The 20,917-nt window shown below is 40.9% G+C and overlaps 1 protein-coding gene across 1 annotated transcript in view; it reads left to right on the top strand.

The window, feature by feature from the left end:
* Positions 1–20,917, top strand: part of LOC118845611 (E1A-binding protein p400-like) — a 129,005-nt gene that overhangs the window by 65,731 nt on the left and 42,357 nt on the right. Inside the window, exons 13-27 of the mRNA XM_036753601.1 lie at positions 706–795; positions 1,894–2,001; positions 6,890–7,077; positions 7,448–7,625; positions 7,978–8,114; positions 8,580–8,749; positions 9,797–9,971; positions 10,897–11,033; positions 11,418–11,604; positions 12,408–12,574; positions 13,589–13,731; positions 15,363–15,527; positions 17,000–17,167; positions 19,441–19,526; positions 20,042–20,337. Of these exons, the coding sequence (XP_036609496.1) occupies positions 706–795; positions 1,894–2,001; positions 6,890–7,077; positions 7,448–7,625; positions 7,978–8,114; positions 8,580–8,749; positions 9,797–9,971; positions 10,897–11,033; positions 11,418–11,604; positions 12,408–12,574; positions 13,589–13,731; positions 15,363–15,527; positions 17,000–17,167; positions 19,441–19,526; positions 20,042–20,337 (2,395 nt within the window). The remainder of the gene's footprint in view (positions 1–705; positions 796–1,893; positions 2,002–6,889; positions 7,078–7,447; positions 7,626–7,977; positions 8,115–8,579; positions 8,750–9,796; positions 9,972–10,896; positions 11,034–11,417; positions 11,605–12,407; positions 12,575–13,588; positions 13,732–15,362; positions 15,528–16,999; positions 17,168–19,440; positions 19,527–20,041; positions 20,338–20,917) is intronic.

Here is a 20,917-nt window from a genome sequence, read left to right on the forward strand (position 1 = left end):
ACTTTGTTTTATTCTTGTTTCCTCTACAAATGCAGTAATAAAGTATTGGAAACTGCTAGAATAAGATGCAAATCAAGGACCAGAAGTTACTTTCAGTTTAGTTTTAAAATCTCATTATTTTTTTTTGCTTAATAATAAGAACTCTGTAGCCTGAAAAAAAAAATTGGTTTACTTTTCAAAGCTGAGTGAATGTGAATAAACATTTGCCTTGGGAGTTCCGGCACAAGATAGCAGATTTCAGTATTTTTCAGTTCAGCAAAATAGTCAAGGACCATTTTTTCCAAATGGTTTTATATTTTAGGCTTTCCGTTTAATATCTCTGTATGTAAGATGTATGTAAGATTTCGTGTCCTTATATGTAAAATAGCCACTTGAGTGTAGCACTCCTAAATATATGTCTCCAATTCATATGAGCTTAGTTATTTATTCTAAGAGTAGCTCTGTATTACCCAGTCTTTACTCCCTCCCGTGTTGCTGGGTCAGGTCAATGTGTAGACATTCTTTTAGGTGTGAGCTTTCCTCATAGGAGGACCCTTCTCCATTGAGATACATTTGTTATGCCAGAGGTAGGGTTTTTGGCCTCCAAATGTCCTTCCTTAAAGTAGCAAGAAAAAAGATCTCTTGCCAGTGTAGACATGAGTTCATAGAATCATGTAATGTTAGAGCAATAGTCTAATTACATCCAGTGGTTTCTTTTGTGTTCAGTGGAAGATGAGGAGGAGACAATTGAAGAACAAGAATCAAAAGAGGCAAATATAAACCATCAAGCAGAGCTATGCCGCTTAGTCCGAGAAGGTGAGTGGGTAGCATGAGCCATCATTTAGTTTTGTTGTTGAATTTCCCCAGTGACTTTGGTATCTGTGTTCATTTGGATCAGGATGACCTAACAAAGCCTACACAAAGCCCATCTTAGTGATAGCGGTAGTTTATTTCAACAATAGAAATAATCTCTTGAAAATGGAAGAAATAATCTCTTGAAAAAGGGAATCATTATTAGCTTAGGAAAAAAAATGATGTGCAGGTGTGTTAATTGGTAATGTTTTCATAGTGCCGGTTTTCTGGAAGCAAATATCTGAAGAGTCATTTAGTAAGTCCTATTTTACCTCTTTCCTGCAGTCAGAAATGACTGGCTAAAATAGCTTGATTTCATTTTCAGTGGTTCCCCCCTTGAAGTGACAAATAATTCACCTAAAAACAAATTGAACAGATTTCCATGTACTATATATCAGCAGCACAATTGGAGGAAGTCCTTCCACATTGGAAAGTGTGGGCCCCATGATGGCTTGTATTTGTGTTGTCTGAGAACCAGCCTAGCTAAGTTTGGAGAGGCTCTTCACTTCTGACACTGACTGGCTCATGAATCTTATGGCCACTGCAACTCCTGAAGACCCTATGTTATACTCTAGAGGGGTCACATTTTATATCAGTAGAGGCAGTGCCCAGGGTGACATTGTGGATCCTTGAAGCATTTGAAGTAAGAAGTGACCAGGGAAGTATTAGAACTAATCTAGCAATATTTATAAGGACAAATTATAATTCTTGGAGTGATCAGTGACATATAAGTAAACTAGGTAATAAATCTTTCCAAAAACCTCTCCATAAAATGTTAAATTTTATTTCCTGGATTAATCAGCGCCCATATTTCCCAAACCACCATTGGGAAGGAAAGCAAAACATTAGTTTTAGAGTAGAAAGAAAGTGCTTCTTCTATTCCATGGTTTATATTCCACAGTTCTTTCATGCCATGAGTGTGCCTAGAAATGTTCTTCATGAACTCTGCTGAGAAATGTTTATCATTTATTCATTTAGCACATATTGTTGAGCACTCACATTTATCACTGTGGTAGGCAGTGTGAGTGAATGATACCTCATTTTGCTCTTGACATTCTTCAGCTGAATTGCCTTTGGATGATTTAGTCAAGTTATATGAAGGCGCTTTTGTGGGAAGTTTCAAATGGCCACAGTCTATGCGCGACAGTGAAGAAACTACCAGTGAAGAAGGTAAGTTCTAATGAATTATTTAATTAAAAACATTCCATGTTTCTGTGCTAGAAAGCTGGAATAATCATTTGTATCCAGGGCTAATGAAGTAGATTGTTTGTGTTTATGTTGAAGTCAGAGTCCGGAGAGCGTTTGGGTGTGAAAGAATTCACTCAGACTTCTCTTTTAGCCATTGGGAGCTTTCTTAATGTGAAAGTACATGGATCTTTTACCGTAGCCGTAGGGCAGAGTAAAAGGTACTGATATTTGTGGGGGCACTTGGCTTATATAGACAGAAAGCTATACAGCCTGTTCGGGATGATGATATAGTTTTAGAGTTTTTATGGTGGTTAAAGATTAAGGATTAGGATAAGGTGGAATTTTGTTTTTTTTCCTAAGTATTTTTTAAATTAGAGTTTTTATCTTTAGTTTACAGCACTCAGTTCTGCAAGTTTTTGAGTTCCAAATTTTCCTCCCCTCCCTCTCCCCCCCCCCCCCCAAGACGGTATGGAATCTGATATATGTTCTACATATACCTTCGCATTAAACTTATTTACATAATAGCGAAGTTGTAAAGAAGAATTATGACCAATGGAATGAATCATGAGAAAGAAGAAACACAACCAAAAAAGAGGAGGGAAAAAAAAGAGAGCAAATAGTTTGCCTCAATCTGCATTCAGACTCCATAGTTCTTTCTCTGGATGTAGGTAGCGCTTTCCATCATGAATCCTTTGGAGCTGTCTTTGAACCTTGTATTGCTGAGAAGAGCCAAGTCTATTAAAGTTAGTCATCATGGAAGCAATATGTCTGTAGTTGTGTACAATGTTCTCCTGGTTCTGCTCCTTTCACTCAGCATCATATCATGTAGGTCTTTCCAGGTTATTATGAAGTCTGTATCTTTCCCATTTCTTATAGCACAATAGTATTCCATTACATTCATATACCAAAACTTGTTTAGCCATTTCCCAGTTGATGGGCATCCCCTTGATTTCCAATTCTTTGCTACCACAAGAAGAGCTGCTGTAAATATTTTTGTACATACGGGTCCCTTTCCTGCTTGTGTGATCTTTTTGGGGTACAGCCCTAGAAGTGGTATTGCTGGGTCAAAGGGTATGTACATTTTTATAGCCCTTTGGGCATAATTCCAAATTGCTTTCCAGAATGGCTAGATACATTCACAACTCCACCAACAATGTTGACTGCTGCATCTTGTGTACCTAGTCTATTCCACTGATCTACCACTCTGTTTCTTAGCCAGTACCAAATAGTTTTGATGACTTCTGCTTTATAGTACAGTTTAATATCTGGTATGGCTAGGCCACCTTTCCTAGCATTTCTTTTCATTAATTCCCTTGATATTCTGGATCTTTTGTTCTTCCAGATGAATTTTGTTATTTTATTCAGCTCTATAAAATAATTTTTTGGTAGTTTGATTGGTATGGCACTGAATAAGTAAATTAATTTAGGTAAAACTGTCATTTTTATTATATTGGCTTGGCCTGACCACGAGCACCTGAAGTTTTTCCGTTTATTTAGATCTGACTTTATTTGTGTGAAAAGTGTTTTGTAATTATGTTCATATAGGCCCTGGGTTTGTCTGGGCAGGTAGACTCCCAAATATTTTATAGTATTTACAGTAACTTTAAATGGAATTTCTCTTTTTAGCTCTTGCTGTTTGGCTTTGTTAGGAATGCCCAGAATTTATGTGGGTTTATTTTATATCCTGCAACTTTGCTGAAGTTTTTTTTTTTATTATTTTAAGCAGTTTTTACTTGATTCTCTAGGATTCTCTAAGTAAACCATATCACCTGCAAAGAGTGATAACTTAGTTTCTTCTTTGCCTATTCTAATTCCTTTAATTTCTTTTTCTTCTCTTATTGCTAAAGCTAATATTTCTAGTACCAAATTGAATAATAGAGGTGATAATGGACATCCTTGTTTCACTCTTGATCTTTTTGGGAATGGATCTAGCTTATCCCCATTGATTGATTGATTGCTGATGGTTTTAGGTAGATGCTACTTATAATTTTAAGGAAGACTCCATTTATTCCTATGCTTTCTAGTGTTTTTAATAGGAATGGATGTTGGATTTTGTCAAAAGCTTTTTCTTGATCTACTGAGATAATCTTATGGTTTTTGCTAGTTTTGTTGTTGATATGATCAATTATGCTGATGGTTTTTCTAATATTGAACCAGCCTTGCATTCCTGGAATAAATTCTACCTGGTCATAGTGTATTATTCTCCAGATAAGTTGCTAAAATATTTTTGCTAATATTTTATTTAAAATTTTCACATAAATATTCATTAAGGTAGAATTTTATGATAAGAATTTTAGGGTTTTATGGCTGGTTAAAGATTAAGGATAGGATAAGGGGGAACACAGGTTAAAGATTAAGGACAAGGGGGACACAGGATAAGCAGGACAAAAGCAATTCTTTTGGTATAAGTTAAGGAGAAGTTTTATGATATTTCAAGATAAGGAGAAAAGGACTTTAGGATGCTCTCAAGTTATGGAATGGGCTACAGAATGAATCCCACCCCTCCTCCCAAGAGGAGCCTCACAAAGTACTAGAAAAGCACCCTTAATGTTTTTCTTAACCCCTAGGGTACCATTTGTATCCACATCATTTCTGCCCGGATTGTATAAATTACTTTATATAGAACCACTTGTTTTAATCATCTAACTCAAGTTCAAATCCAGTGAAATTTTTTCAGTCCAATTCAGCAAGTATTTGTTAAGTGCTTTCTAAGTGCCAGATGCTGAGCATGGAGACAAAAACTGAACCTGCAGGAGGAAGCAATGTGTCCATAGAGAAGTCAGTTTTAGAATCTCTAGCTTCTTTAAGGAGTCAGCCCAAATGCAACCTCCTAGCTAGACGAAGGCTTTATTAATCTTGTTAGTAGTGTCCTCACCCTCCTAGAACTACTTTGCATGTATTTTGTATTTATTTACATGCATATATGATGTTTCTCCTCAATAGAATGTATGCTACCTGAGGGCAGGCACTATTTCATTACATGATGCCTGGCCTATAGTAAAGCTTAATAAATGTTCATTGAATTATTAAATGAAAATATATACAAAGTAATTTCAGGATGGGGTAAGAGAGTACTAGTAAATGGGGAAATCAGGAAAAGGTTCTTTTAGGAGGTGGCACTTGGGTAGGGATCACCAGTGGTGGAGCTGAGCAGACAGATCATTCTTGGCAGGCGTGTGCAGAGAGGCAAGGAGATGGGATGGAGACCATTGTGATGGGCATCAGCAGACGGTCTTGTTTGGCCTCAAGGTAAAGTACAGAATGGGGAGTAATGTGAAATCTGCCCAGAAGGAGAGTTTAGAGCCAGATCGTATTTGCTTTGGAATGATTCAAATTTTTGATTGAGTTTTTGTATTTCTATTACCTTCATTTCCCTGTATCTCCCCCACCTCCCAATTCCACTCAGAGAGCCATCCCTTATAGAGAGAATAAAATGGGGAAGTGCCAGCAGCTCAGCAGACCTAACCAGCAGTGTATGCAGTCTACTGAGCCAGCATCACCTGCCTCTGCAATGAAGGGAGGGGGTGTTTTCATATCCCTTGCTCCATGCTTGATCATTGTATTTACATGGCATTCTGTTAAAATTTGTTTTTTGTTATTTTGGAGTCAGACCTTGAAGGGCTTTAAATACAAAGGAGGGTGATGTCCTGAACGAAGGACAGCAGGAGAGTTCCTGATTGGAATGATCCAGACTCCTTGTGGTGTATAGACCACGAGGCCCCTTGTGTCACACAAGGTGGAAAGCACACAGACCCCGTCCTGGGTGTGAGTTCCTATTCTGTTACTGATTATTACTTGTGAGCCCCATGAGGGAGTGTGCTACCCTCTCTGGACCTCAGGGTTCTCCTCTGTCGAATGGAGGGGTTGAACCCAGTGATCTCTGGGGCCTTCTGACTCTTAGACCTGCCCCTTCCATCCTTTGTCCTATAGCAACTTCATTTGTAAAGAGAGGTTCTGGAGGCACTCTCCCCTAGCTCTTTGGCTTGATTGCAATTCAGAGGCAAGAGAGCAGATATTTTCTTAAGCATTTACTGTGGGCAGTTTTGGTAAGCACAGTCCCTGACTCAAGGGCTATGCCTTCCTCCACCCAGAGGTCACATTCTAACAGAAGGTTGATTAGGTCCTAAACAAGGGCCATAGTATGCCAGGCCTGGGATCCTGAGTCCAGATCCAGCCTCAGACACTTCCTAGCTGTGTGACCTGGGCAGTAATAATAACTGGACTATAATAATAGCACCTGTCTCCCAGGATTGTTGTGAAGATCAAGTGAGATAATAATTGTGAAGTGCTTGGCACAATGCCTGGCACATGGTAGGTGCTTTATAAATGTTAGCCATTATTATTATTATTATTGTTACTTTGTATGTAGAAAGAGGCAGCAAGGTGGCTCAGTGGATAGAGCACTAGGTTTAGACTCAGGCACTGACTAGCTGTGTGACCCAGGGCAACTCCCTTAACCTCTGTTTTCCTCAATCCACTGGAGAAGGAAATGTGTAAACCACTGCAGTATCATTCCCAAGAGAACTCCATGGACAGTGTGGTCCACAGGGTGATGAAGTGTCAGACCTGACAGAACAACAAGAGTTATGCATAGACCTAATTCCTCTGATCTTGGATTCCTGGAGGAATCTGGTGCTAGGGAAAGCAGAGAAATCGTATCTGGACTTTGGCTCTACTTTCCCAACCTCAATGCAGAGTCTGTAGGAATATTTTATTTAAATTGTTTAAATTTAAATTTTAACAGGTAAATTTAATACTTAAATTTCATGTAAGTTCTCTTAAAGTACTTATAAATTATGGAAATTATTAAATGATTATTATCCTTATTAAACATGACAGATGTATACATTATCTTTTATATCTTCTCTAGATCTAGAAGAGAACACCAATGCCAAAGAAAAGAAGGAAGTAGTCATCATAGATTCGCTCCTTAGTGTTGGGCAATACCGAGGTGTGGAGAGAACTGGTCCTAGCAAGAAGCACACGAGAGATATTGCAGAGGTGGTAGCAGCAGCGGAAACTCTGTTACCCAAGGGCAGTGCCCGCATCACAACCGCGGTATGTCTTTTTGGTTTTTGACAGCCTGCAGGTGTTAGTGCAGGGGCCCAGGAATAGGCCGGCTCCTTAGCTGCAATGCCGACACAGGCTTGATTCCAGCTGCGGCTGTTTGTTAAATCCTTCATGGAAACTTAGGGGATCACTGGGCACCTCTGAGAAGGCATCATTTGGCTTTGTCACTTAGTCGATTTTTATAGAGAAACTACTTGTGTCATTATTTTTCGAATATGTGAACCAACAGAGTATCCGTTGGGCTAAACTGAGGAGCATTTGTGCTTTGACTTGATCAAAAAAAAAAAAAGAAAAAGAAAAAGAAAAAAGATTCCGTCACCAGAAGTTGTGGGATTTTTTTTCTTTTTTTCTTGAATAGGTAAAGTTCACTACACCGTGCTTATTGTATGGGGTTCTCAGAGAGTACCAGAAGATTGGGCTGGACTGGTTAGCCAAACTCTACAGGAAGAATCTCAATGGCATCTTGGCAGATGATGCCGGGCTTGGCAAAACTGTGCAGGTTATTGCCTTTTTTGCCCATTTAGCTTGTAATGAAGGTAAGTAAATCTGCTGAAATTTAGGTGTTTGAAATATTGTTTGCATCCCAATTTCCATGATGAAATTTTGCTGTAAGTGTTCTTTATATCTATTTTTGGGTTGAAAAGGTAAATTGTTTTTAATTGCTGCTGTACACTTAAAAGATAACTTATAGTGTTTAAAATATATACATTTAAAATTTACTTTTGGAAAATAAGGATTTCTAGATTTCTGAAAGAAATGTTGATTTTTTTTGGACAAGCAACATTAATCTCCACTGGGGTTGACTATGTCATGGTTTTCGTTTTACCTCAGTTTCATTTGAAAGTTAACACCTTTAGGTTCCATTCTCTGTCTCCAACTTTGCTGTAGGTAATTGGGGTCCCCACCTTATTGTGGTTAGGAGTTGTCATATATTGAAGTGGGAACTTGAACTGAAACGTTGGTGCCCCGGCTTGAAGATTCTTCTTTACTTTGGCGGCCAAAGAGAGCTTAGAGCAAAGAGACAGGTATTGTGTTCTGGACTGTTGACGTGAGAGCATTTCTTCTTTATTATCATCCCTGCTTCTGCCATTTTCTTCTTTGCCTTCCAGTAACCAGTTGTTTTCCATATCCATACCTACGTAGGAGTGATCCAGAGAGATGGGCTAGACGTTGCGGAAGGAGGGACTTGTATTAGAAACGGGGCATATTCCCCAGCCTGGAATGGATGACCAAAGGTGGTCGGGCCATCTCTTCTCCAGGAAGCATAAGAACTAGAGAAATGTGCCTTTCATTGGTAGTGTTTGTCAGTGTCCTCTGGAAGGGTTTCTAAGGAAAGCCTGAAAGTCATGGTACATCCCCTAGAGGCAGGTTTTGGGGTAGCATTGGCCTCTTTTGAAAGATACTTTATTCTGCTGTCACCATGTTGATTTAGCATCAATCCTTTAATCCCGGGGTGTCGGTTTCATGATGGACTACTTTCTTTTTGGAAGGAATGGACTGAGCCCAACAGCTTCAATGTGTGTATCACCTCCTACAAGCACTTCTTTAAAGGGCACCAGGCCTTCGCCAAAGTCAGGTGGAAGTACCTTGTTGTTGATGAAATGCAGCAGATCAGGAACATGACAGAAAGACACTGGGAGGCGCTTTTCAGCCTCCGGAGGTCAGTCTGACACGTGTGGTATTTCTTTTCCTCATGAAAGTAGATGAAACCTGCCCCCCCCACCCCTTTATTTAAAAGTGAAACAAAAAGACAGGTGTTGGAAGAATCATGGCTGAATTTGCCATTGAATGTGTGTATTTGAGTGTGTGAACCTTACGAGGTGGGGGTGAAATGCCAGGCATTTGGAGTGTGCATAGATTTCAAATTTCCTTTCAACTACATTCTTATGCCTCTATCACATTTCTTTAGAGCTCAATTTTTATATTTTATCATATAGTAAATACAAAGATTACCCCATGCCCCTTTAATAGTGTATAATATGAGATGAATAGTCTATACAAACAATACATATAAGTAATGAATAGTATTTACCTGTTCCTTCTCCTCTCTCTCCCAAATCCCCACACTTCTGACTCCCTGCTTCTATTTAAAAACAAAAATTTTTAGAAATACTAACGGACTATTTTCTATACCCCTACTTATATATGAGAGTATGGTTAAGTTAAATCCAAAGGAAATTGTTAAGAGTTATCTGAAAGGCTTACTGTTGGAAATATGCTTATGGCACATTTTGTACGGACTGCAAATTTAATGAACTTCAATCTACGGCGTTGGGGCCAATATGCCAGATTTAGTGTTTTAGAAATGAAAAATGTTAATGTTAGATTAACTTGGCTATTAAGTAGACAAGTTTTATATATTACACATTTGAGGTGATAGTATGATTCTGAATGTTTAATAATTTATTGCTATGATACTACTGGAAGGTTAGTAACAGGAAAACCTTCTTGTTGAGTAAACTTAGCTGATGCAACTAAGGCTAACATTTTTGAGAGATGTTTTTTCCTAAGAGTAATTGGACTGATCAAGCATTAGGTCTGAGAGTTTACTCAGCAGATAAAGAACTTGATAAAATGCAAACAGAACATCGATCGTTAGCTTTTTAAAAAACATCAAATTTCTTTCTATCAATATTTGTTGGGATAGTAAAGGTTTCTGAAGGATGAGAATAAGACTAATGAATTCTTTCATTCTTCCTTTTCACAGTCAACATCGTTTGCTTCTGATTGACACGCCTTTACATAATACCTTGATGGAATTGTGGACCATGGTGCACTTTCTGATTCCTGGAATTTCAAGACCATATTTGGATTTTCCAGTGAAAGCCGCTAGTGAAGAGAACCAAGATTATTGTCACAAACTTGTCATAAGATTGCACAGAGTATGTCAGTTTCCCCTCCCTCCCTCTGCCCCCCGTAGTGAACTATAAACTACTAAAAAAAATCTGCATGGCCATATTCTGCCACTGAAGGCAGATCTCCAGAGATTCTCCAGTGGGACTTACCTAAGTGGTCCTCTACTGCTCGGTTTTAAGGATGAGTGGCAGAGAAAATAAGGAAGGAATTAGAAAAAAAAACCTTTTTATCATTTCTATCTATCTCTTGCTGATGTGTGGCTATTATTATTATCATTCTAAGGTTTGCAAAGTTTGGGCCACCTTGGTATGATAGATAGGAAACACAGTACGTGACCTGAAGATACTTTTCTAGAAGGAAAAAACCCCAAATAATTTGTGTGTGAAAAACAACTATAGTTAGATGGAAATCTCTCTCTACCTTATTCTCTTCAGGGATGAGTTAGTGGAGGAGGTGAGATCTGAAGCAGACTTGATGGAGAAAAAAAGGAAGTAACTCAGTGAATATAAAAGAAAATTGGAGCTTAGGGAGCAGTGTTGGAGAAAGCTCAGGATCAGGAATGGGAGAGGATGAGCAAAGGGGTCAAGAGCAGGTGTGTTTGTCTGGAGCCAAGTAAGTGACTGGAGGAGTGAAGAAGGAAATGAGAAGTTCCCCAGCACCAAGGACCCCAACGAAGGTGTTCAAGCCCAGAGTGAGGGGTCAAGGAGTCCTCAGTGACCGTGGTGTTGTATTCAGAGCTGCAGGTGGTATATTCAGTCACTCACTCTGCATGGGCTGCAAGTATGGGTTGGTTTTACCTCAATATTCAGGCTTGTGTTAGGGCTTCTGTAGGCAGATCAGCAGTGTAGTCTGTTTGTAGGAATCTAGTTTTCTTTCACACATTATGATGGATAGTATGGGCATAATAGTATTAATAAGGATTTCTATAATAAAATATGTGTATTTTCCTAGATGATACAGCCATTTATTTTACGAAGATCAAAAAGAGATGTAGAAAAGCAGCTCAGTAAGAAATACGAGCACGTGTTAAAGTGCCGCCTTTCTAATCGCCAGAAGGCCTTGTACGACGATGTGATCCTCCAGCCAGGGTGAGACTGGCAAGGCTCCATCACTTCATTCCTTGACTTTCCTTCCCCAACACCCGCAGAGGCAATCCCCAGTCCATCATGGATGATCGATGCTTGGGTGGATGGATGGAGGGGGTTCTGCTGCTCAGTGTGGAGGGGGCCCACATTGATGTGTATGCATCTCCGTGTGCGGTCCTGCCTGGCCTGCCCATTGTGCCCACCCAGCCAGCAGGGTGCCCATATTCTGAATGACATGGCAGTGAGAAAGACTAAGACAAGGGTACCACTCGGGGTCATAGAAATGGGATCTAGAATGAGGGCCTTTTTAAAATAACTTCTGCATGTCCACTCTGATCAGCAAATGGGATGAAGGCTGATGAGATCCTCTTCTTTCTGTGTTCACAGAACCCAGGAAGCACTCAAGAGTGGACAGTTTGTCAGTGTCCTGCACGTCCTGATGAAGCTGCAGAGGATCTGTAACCACCCCGATCTCATTGACCCCAGGCTCTCAGGTGCCTCTTACGTGCTGGAGGCCCTCGAGTTCAGGACTGCTGCTGCCATTGTGCAGGCCCTGGAGCGTGAACTCTGGAAGGTGAGCCAGAGCTTTGCCCATTGCCCATACTGGGCAGGGCTGCTGCTTCCCCGATGAGGGATGGTTCCCATTTCGTTGGAGACATGCCATGAGCTCCTCTGGGCAAAGTTGGCCTCCTGCTTTGGTTACAGGTCACCAGGCTTAAGCCATAGTTCAGAGCAAGTGTTAGTATTTTTGGTGGGTTTTCAGACTGTCTTTTCTCTTGATTCCTTTGACTAAATTTTTGGCTGATAAATTCTGATCCCTGATAATGTGAGTGTGTGTCAGTTGAATGTTAGTCTATCATCTGACTGATCTGAAACACAGCTGGCATGTAAGGAATGCTCTGAGGTTGTCAGCGTGGTTCTACACAATCCCATTGCATCCTCACAACCCTATGAGGCAGGTATGAGAGCTACTGTACCCATTTATAGAAGTGAAAACAGAGTTGTCTGGGAATTGAAATGACTTACCCTCCATGGTCATATAGCTGGTAAGAAGCAAGGGTAGATTCAAACCCAGGGCTCTCATGACTCCACTGCCAGGGCTTTTATGCCTTGGTGCTTCTCAGCTGTATTTAACTCTGCTAGAATTAATTGGATAGAAATTTCTTGGCCTGAATCAGCTACCTGAATGATGTCTGTCACACTCTGGAGGTGGTTTGATGTCCTGTTCCCTCCAGAGGAAGAGGACTGCAGCATCGTGCCACTCTGATGGCTACCCTCTAAATCATTGGTTGACTCGTAGGCTTTTGTATGATATTTGGACTGAGCTTCATTGTTAAACATCTTGGAAACAAGGTCTTTGCTTTTGTTTTAACCTAGGACACTGACATGTCTATATTTGATCTGATCGGGGTAGAAAATAAAATGACGCATTATGAAGCCCAGGTGCTGCCCAAACAAAAGATAAGCCGGAAGCTGATGGAGGAGATCTACACATCGCCTCTGCCCCAGTCAAGGCCCCGGCCTGTCAAGATCAAGCCCAACAGGTAGGGGAAAGCTCCCTGCATCCGATTAGCTATTGGACATTTGGGTTTTAAATGTGAGAAAACGGAGTTCGAACTTTAGGGATGTGGCCAGTTTTAGGTTATGGAGTGATAGGGAGAGTCCAGAGCACTTAAGTGTGAGTGCTTCTGACACGTACTTATGGCATAACTCTGCAGTGTGACCTCTCAGTGAAATGCTGATATGCCTTGGGTAGGGAGAAAAGTGTAGATCCTGCCTACAAGAAGGGATGACAACATGGTCATATTCTTCCTGCTTCGCTGTGTTGGGTCTGGGTCTGTCATCAGTTGGATCTTAGACTTGAATGCAGACTGGGTAAGGTTAGGGTTTTCATAGATGGGAAAGCCATATCAAGCCTACCACAGGGGCTTTGACTACATCAGTTTGGGATGTATACATTTTCCCAAGCATAGATTTCTCTAATAGGGTCAGTCACCAGTGTATGCAGAACACAGTAGGGCAGGCGTATTTACCGAATGTTGCCAAAACACTTCTTGACACCTGTCTCCACCCATCCTCTGCTAGTCTAGACTCTGCAGAGACTTTGACTTGCACCGTAGATTAGGTAGAAGAAAGGACCCTTGGCTTTGGGACCTCTTTGTAGACCATTGGGACCTCTTTCTTCCTTTCGGTTTCTGATTTTCCCATCTGGCCCTTCTACTTGTAACAGTCATGTCTACTCTGATGAGCACATTCTTGTTTCCATACCATCCTAAAGTGATGGTTAATGCAGCTGGAAAGCCACTGCTGGAGTGCCATTGTGGCTGCGTTTTAGGCTACTTTTTCTGTTCCCTTTGAAAATGTACTGAAAAGTTGTTGCTAAACTCTAAGTGGAAACCGTATGCAAGAGATGTGCAAAATGGGTACTTCTCTCACATTCCATAGATTGTGTTGTCCGTGTACTTTAAAAGAAGACTGCCAAGTGTCTGTTCTCATCTCTAGTCGGAATAGTTTTAATGCTGTCTAAGTGGCTGCTTTCTGCTAATTCGGGTTTCCAGGTTGTTTCAGCCTGTGCAGTATGGACAGAAGCCAGAAGGCAAGACTGTTGTTTTCCCAAGCCCTCAGATACAGCGTACTCTCACCACAGCTGCAGGAACCCAGACGGGGCAAGGACGAGGAAGGTCCCCCATTGTAGATCAAGGTAAGAAGAGGCACTGTTCTTTTGGAAGCTATTGAATTATGCCAGTATTATGACAGTGATAGGTCTTGGGCTGTTCTACCTGGCCCACGTGATACATAGCCCACTAGCATTCTGTTAGCATATTGGTAGATGAGACTTCCGGAGTTCTCAGTGGTGTAACAGAGACTGGGCAATGTTCAATTTTTATTTCAGTCCTAGTGGTGATGACTCAGACCAGCATTTCTGAATTCCCAGCCCTCTGGTTTATAGAGCTCATCTTTAGAAGGCGATTAGATTGTGCTTTTGTAAAAAGGAGTTAGTCCCAAGGTGGATATTGTGTAAGAATGTATCTCAATATCATCTTGAAAGGTTTCTTTTAAATTCAGCTTGTTTCAAGTAATAGTTGAAACCTCTAACAGCTTTGCACAAACCAACCTTATTGATTACAGCGGCCGCAGCACAGTTTCAGACATCTCAGGCTCCTACCGGTGCTCCAAGACACCAGCCAGCAGCGACCTTCACCACAGCAACTAGCACAGCCAATCCTGTGAAACAGCGGGGTCAGAACTCAGCCCAGGCCTCCCAGCTAGGCCAGACCCAGCCCCAGCCCCAGGCCCCCTCGCACACCATCCAACAGAGTGTGCTTCCTCAGAGGCTGGTACTGACCTCTCAGGCCCGGGCACGATTGCCTAGTAAGTGGCCTCCCCTTTCCAGGTTTCTCTCATTGATTTCTTGTAATTAGGTTAAGCTACCAAACACCCTAAGGTGTGGTCAGTCATTTGTTTCCCACTTTTGGATCAGCTCTATTCACTTCATTGCTTTTGTCAAGAAGAATCTCAATTTGGGCAAGAAATTATAGGATTTCAGGCAAAACATGTTAGTGGTGGCAACTTAATTTCCTACTTTTGCATTTTCCTCTGCTGGGAGGATTTTCTTCAGATCAAATACTTTACTTTTTTCTGATTCTTCTATGTTAAATACTGATTTGTGTGGGAAGTCTTTTTACCCAAGAACTCATTCCAAGTGTTGGGGAAAGAAAAAAAGAAAGGGAGAGGCTCTGTGGAAAGATTGGGAGGCCCTGCTTCCTGGCATGGGCATGGACCCCTCAGCCACAGGAATGCTGTAATAATGTCAATCGAGGAAGGGCGCCAGCAGGTAATGGTGTCCATGCCATCTGCAGTGGGTATGATGCATTGGATGCTTAGGGATTTTAAACTTTCCTTTAGCTCAGTTTCATCAAATCTGTCCTACACCTGCTCAGGACAGTCCTGTCACCTTTGTCCTGTCATGACATCTCAGCTGATTTGCTTTGGTGGCAGATTTTGAAATTTAGCTGCTTGTTATGTTTTTGGTTTTTCTTTTGACTTTTCCTGGTGAAATGGCATGTAATTCATTTTAGTATCTGTTTTATCACAAAGTGTTACATGAGTGTTCAAGTTGATTTAATCACATGGGATAATGGAAGCTTTCATGGAAGTTTACTGTTTTCCCCTGAATCCAAAACTGACAAAATAATTCCTACTGAACATCCATTTGACCATTTAGATGTCTTCAATGTAATCATGCAGGGTGGGGCTCCTGCTCTGTTCACTGACACACTTGAGAATTATTCAAGCCAGGGATGGGGCTTACTCTGTTTTCTTCTTTTTCAGGTGGGGAGGTGATGAAAGGTGCTCAGCGGGCTCCTCTCACAGCAGCTCAAGGCAGGATAGCTCAGCCGGAGACCCCCGTGACCCTGCAGTTTCAGGGGAATAAGTTCACCCTGTCACATAGTCAGCTCTGCCAGCTCACTGCCGGCCAGCCTCTGCAGCTTCAAGGTGCTGTCACCTTTGAATGGCTGACTTACCTTGGCCAAGGGGGAATAGTTGTCTGTCAGAGAGGGGACTGTGGTTCTCCTAATGAGCCCCTTCAGGGCTGTTCTTTACAGGACATCACCCATGCCTTGCTTGGGGCATTCTTTTTAGAGTTCGTTACCTCTTAGAAAGCAGGGGATGCAAACATGCCATTTTGGGCGGTGTTTTAACTGGAACGTAACTGCCCTTCATTGATCGTCATGAGGGATACTAACTAGAGCTTCCCAAAAAGCATGTGGCCAGGGTGCTGGGGAGTGAGCATTGGATATGTTCTGATGTAGGATGAGAAATACTCAGGTGGGGTAGTGGTGCTGGGGTCCAGGAGAAAATTCTTTGAGGAACGTGCAGCCATAAACCATTTGTGGGGGAAAGGGCTTTAGAGATGATCCAGGCCAGTGCCATCATGTTATAAACCAAGAATCTTTTGCATGTGACTCACTAGAACTGCTCCTAGGCAGTGATGGAGCATGCTTCTGACCTCCACGTCCAGTGATCTTCCCCCCCACATCTATTCCCCTGCTCCCCACAGCCTGATGAATGGCCCTGCCCATAGCTGTGTCTCGTTTGTCTAGATGCTGGATGGGTTTTGTGGGTATCTTTTGTCTTCTATAAAAACAGGTAGTAGTTAGACAGGACCCGTCCATGATATTACTTCTGTCTGTCTCTATGGTACCTATTTTAGCAATAGTAATAATAGCTAGATAGCGCCATTAGGCTTTGCAAAACACTTTCCATGTGTTAACACATGGGCACTTAATAATGCTGATTGATTGAGAATCTTTCCTGTGCCACCTCCATCAGAGCTCTGCCATTGAGCCCTTTGGATTGGCTCATTTTCCCCTATCCTTTTCCTCTACTTCCCCCTTTTTTGTGCCACTCTGCACCAAGAGGAACAAAGTTGCTTAAGCCTTACATGTTGGGTATTTCTTCCCAGGGCTCTATTGCCATTAAAGTGGGATGTAATCTGGTGACAGAGGCATAGATGAACTAGATTTGAAAAGTAGGCTTTAGGGAGCAGTATCTTTTCTAAAGTACAAATAATTTAGCATTTTAAACTTTTTTCCTAATTCTCAATTTTTTAATGCTATCAAATAATTGGTCATTATGTGAAATTGCTAAAGTAAACAAGGCTGTATAGAAACACAATTTGGCACGTGTATGTTGAGAGGAAAATAACAGAATAGAATGAAGCTGGTTGGGTTAAATAGCAAGACATGGCTTCCTTCCATTTTCCTACCATTTTGTTACTGTATTTGGTAGGTGATTGATAAAATGAATTAATATAAAAAACTTGATGGTATTATGACTGCTATATGTTCATTTTAGGTTAGACATTCTCCAAATGGTTATTCTTTACCTGTTAAAGTAATTTGGCTAGAGTATTACGCTTTGATATTTTTTTCATTATGACTCTCCGTTAAATTGCTTTCTTGCAGGAAATGTTCTTCAGATTGTTTCTGCTCCTGGACAACAGTATTTGCGTCCCCAAGCATCTCTTGTTATGCAACCTGTGTCTCAGGCTGGAACAGGACAAAATGCTCTCAGCACACTAGGAAATCAGCATCAGGGAAAGATTCTGGGCTCTGCAGCAGTCTCTCACCAAGGTAGACCCCTTTCTCACCTGCTTTACCATGGCCTGCTTTAGTTAAAGCTTTAGTTCCACATTCTCGAATGAAATGTATTCTTTCATTGGGTGAACATTTTTTGCAACAAAACTTCCGACATTTCAACCCATAGAGTTATTCTAGACGCCAGAATGACACCGATAGCTTATTAATAGTCATAACATCTTTGTAAGAATGTTGGAGGTCAGATTTTGTCTCAGGAAGCATGAGAAAGCATGGGACACCCATCTGTTAGTTCATTCAGCAAACATTACTAAGCATTACTTAGCACTAAGGTTTTCTGTGTGCAAGTTAATGAATCAGATCTTCCATGGAATATGAGGAAGAATAAAACATGGGTCTTACCATGGTGCTTACAATAATCGCATGAGATTCTGTGAGAGTACCCACAAGTCAGTGGTGTGACATCAGCCATTGATCCCAGGTCTACTGATTGCTATTTCCTCATCAACCATGTCATCTCAGTGAAATTGCAGCATTGTAATTATACATAGAGTTACATGTAAGGTCTTAACACAGGTTTAAAAAAAACTAACTTCACAAGTGGAAGGGGAGATAGAAGAGATCCAGGACAAACTTAATACGGAGTCATCGGTAAGACCTGACAGTCAGAAAAGCCACTGCAATCCTTGGCTGTATCTAGAGAGGATGGGGAGGTGAAAATCCCATAAATGTTGATAACCCTAATTCAGATAATCCTACAGAAGCTGATAAACTGGTGTGTCCTGAGGAAGGGGACCAAAATCCTCTACTTGGCATTCAAAGTACTTCATAACTTTCCCCCATCCTACCTTTATGATATTCTTAAACCTTATTCCCCAACCTGTTCTTGTTGATCGAGTGACATAGCCTCCTGACTGTTATACAAACAAGACACTCTATCTCTCGGTTCTGGGCATTTTCTTTGGCTGTTCCCCATGCTTGCTATGCTTTCCTGCTTCATCTCTGTCTTCAGGCTTCCCCGGCTTCTTTTAACTTCCACTAAAATCCCATCTTTTACAGGAAACCTTTCCCAGCTCTTCTTAATTCTCATGCCTTCCCTCTCTTAACTATTTCCTATTTATCCTGTATATAGCTTGCTTGCATGTTGTCTCTCCCATTGGATTGTGAGCTCTTTGAGAGAAGAGATTGTCTTCTGCTTCTTTTTGTGCCCCTAGAGCTTAGCACAGTGTCTTAATAAATGTTATTGATTGATTGACCAGTCTGTTGAGGGGTCTGGAGGCCATGCTGTGGAAAGATCAGTTGAAAAACTGCAGGTGTTTAATCTGGAGCAGAGCAGACTAAGGAGGATATGATAGCAGTCTTCAAGTATTTGGGGGATGCTCAGATTTCTTCTGGAGAGTTCTGCAAACATTGTAGAGAGGTAGATTTTGGAAAAAACTTAACAAGCAATACTGCTCCAAAATGGAGTCCTTATCTTGGAGGAATTCAACCAAAGGCTTGCTGTTGTCGAGTTGTTTTCTAGTCACGTCCAACTCCCCATGACCCCATTTGGGGTTTTCTTGGCAAAGATGCTGGAGTGATTTTCCATTTCCTTCTCCAGCTCATTTTATGGATGAGGAAACTGAGGCAGGGTGAAGTGACTTGCCCAGGGTCACACAGCTAAGAAGTGTCTGAAGCCGGATTTGACCTCATCAAGAAGAGTCTTCCTGACTCCAGAGCTGTATGCACGATGGTGCCTCCTAGCTGCCCCATAAACAGGCTGCATGACTATTTGTCATGGCTGTTGTAGAGGTCTTTCCTTGTTCAGCTGTGGATTTGGACTATTTGGCTTCTGAGGTCCCTTCTAACTTTGGGATTCTGTGGTTCTATGAATCTTGACTTTATTAGATGAGGATTTTGTGTAATGCAACTTTTAAAGTTGATCTTGTTCTATAAAGGTGTTCTCTGATCTTAAATAGCACCGTCTTAAATGATTCCATGAACTCATTACTAAGTCACAACTTCCTTGTATTAGGGGGCAGAGAGCCTCCACTGATACACAGAGAGGTCAAGTCCCTTCATTCAGTGGACATCCCTAAACTCTGCCGTGTGCAATACCCTGAGGTCCCCCTGCTGGGAACATAAAGTGAAAGAAAACAAAGAACTTAGAAAGATGCAGTCACCCTCAGGGATGTGTCAGTGACTCCCATCTACTCCAAGAGGTCTCTGGATTCCTCCTTAGCGGTCATGTGACCTTAGGGAAATTGGAGCATTCTAATTGTGTTTGGGAGGGGGAATGAAAACCAAGAAAGCTCCTCTTTATTTCTCAGTTGGTGTGCCCAGCAGACCTGCAGTTGTTAACCTGCCTTCTGGGGAACAAAGAATCATATCCAAATCAGCGGGAACTCAGACACAGGTAATTGTTTACTTGGTACTAAATTGAAGTTTACAAGTATGTGGGGTTTTTTAGGACCTTTTTTTAGATTGATTCTTTGCTTTCATTGGTGTAAGGAGTTTCCAGTGGGGAACTCCTATCAGTGGGGTTAGCCCCATCTCTGCAGTTTACAATTTTAAAGAGTTGTCTAGGTATCTAAGGTTAGGTGACCTGCCCAAGGTCACAAAACCGGTATGTGGCAAATGTGAAACTTTAACCTGGTCTTTCTTACTTTGAGTCCAGTTCTTAAATAAAAGAGTTAGATGATAAAATGGTTTTTATATGTCACAAATTTTGCTGAAAATTCCAAGTGTTTGCTAAAATTTTAAATTTTACACTGCATAATTATTTTTAGCATGAAGTGACAAGTTTTAAAATGTAGTTTTAATATATCAAGCAACTTACACCACTTGCCACTGTTGACTATTAGCAATTTTATCTTATTGTATTTAAAAAACATACTTTCTATCTTGTCTCTGTCTTTGGGGTGGATGAAGATATCATTGGCAGAAAAAAGCAGACTTTTAAAAGAGCGTCTCGATAGGATATTTTCTGGCAATGAACGGCGTTGCTCCAGAGCTCCTGTTTATGGCAAAGATGTGTTGGGAATTTGCTCATTATTTGGGGAAAGGAAGGCAGCTCAGCATTATTACCCTGGAGACAAATCGGAATGGGCCGGCTTGGTGAATTGTTGTCCTTCCTCATGTACGCCAGAAAGTTCAGCGGACCCACTACAGTATCTGAGATTGACATCACATCAACAGAATGAATCTCTACAGGATGCCATTAAAAGGTTATCATTTCCAGATCTTCTTACTGTCATGCGAATGATCTGAAAGAATCAGTAATATTTTTTAGCATTTGAAAACCTGTTTTGTTTTTGTGAAGTCTAGACAGAAAATGAATTTCTAAAAATAAGCATTATACTTTTCTCATTTTTGTTGATGAGTTTAAAAAAGCCCCAAACCATTTCTGCACTTACTTGCGTTTTAGATGGTCCTAAATAGCTTCTACATTTTACTTATGTAGTTCTGGAGAATTTTGGAATTTTTATGATCCAATTTTTAAAGTTATCTATTAAATTGAAACACAGTAAAGTGCTTATTATTGTAGCCAAACCCTGTACACTGAAATGGAGTATATTTTGAGATTGTTAAGCCAGGCTGAATGAGAAGTATTTGTCTTGGTAATATAATTCAGAGTTCAAAAGAGTATTTTGAAATTTAAGCTTTCCTACATGCTAGTGTTTTATGGTTTTCTAGGCAGTTGCCAAGCCAAGTAAGCTCCAAAAAAACCTTTATACTAGTAGAATTCATATTGTTTTGGGGTTAATGGTTATCTTGTGTTGAAGGGCTGCATTTTAGAGGCCTTTT

The sequence above is a fragment of the Trichosurus vulpecula genome, chromosome 1 (assembly GCF_011100635.1).
Source record: "Trichosurus vulpecula isolate mTriVul1 chromosome 1, mTriVul1.pri, whole genome shotgun sequence".
NCBI classification, from domain to species: Eukaryota; Metazoa; Chordata; class Mammalia; order Diprotodontia; family Phalangeridae; genus Trichosurus; species Trichosurus vulpecula.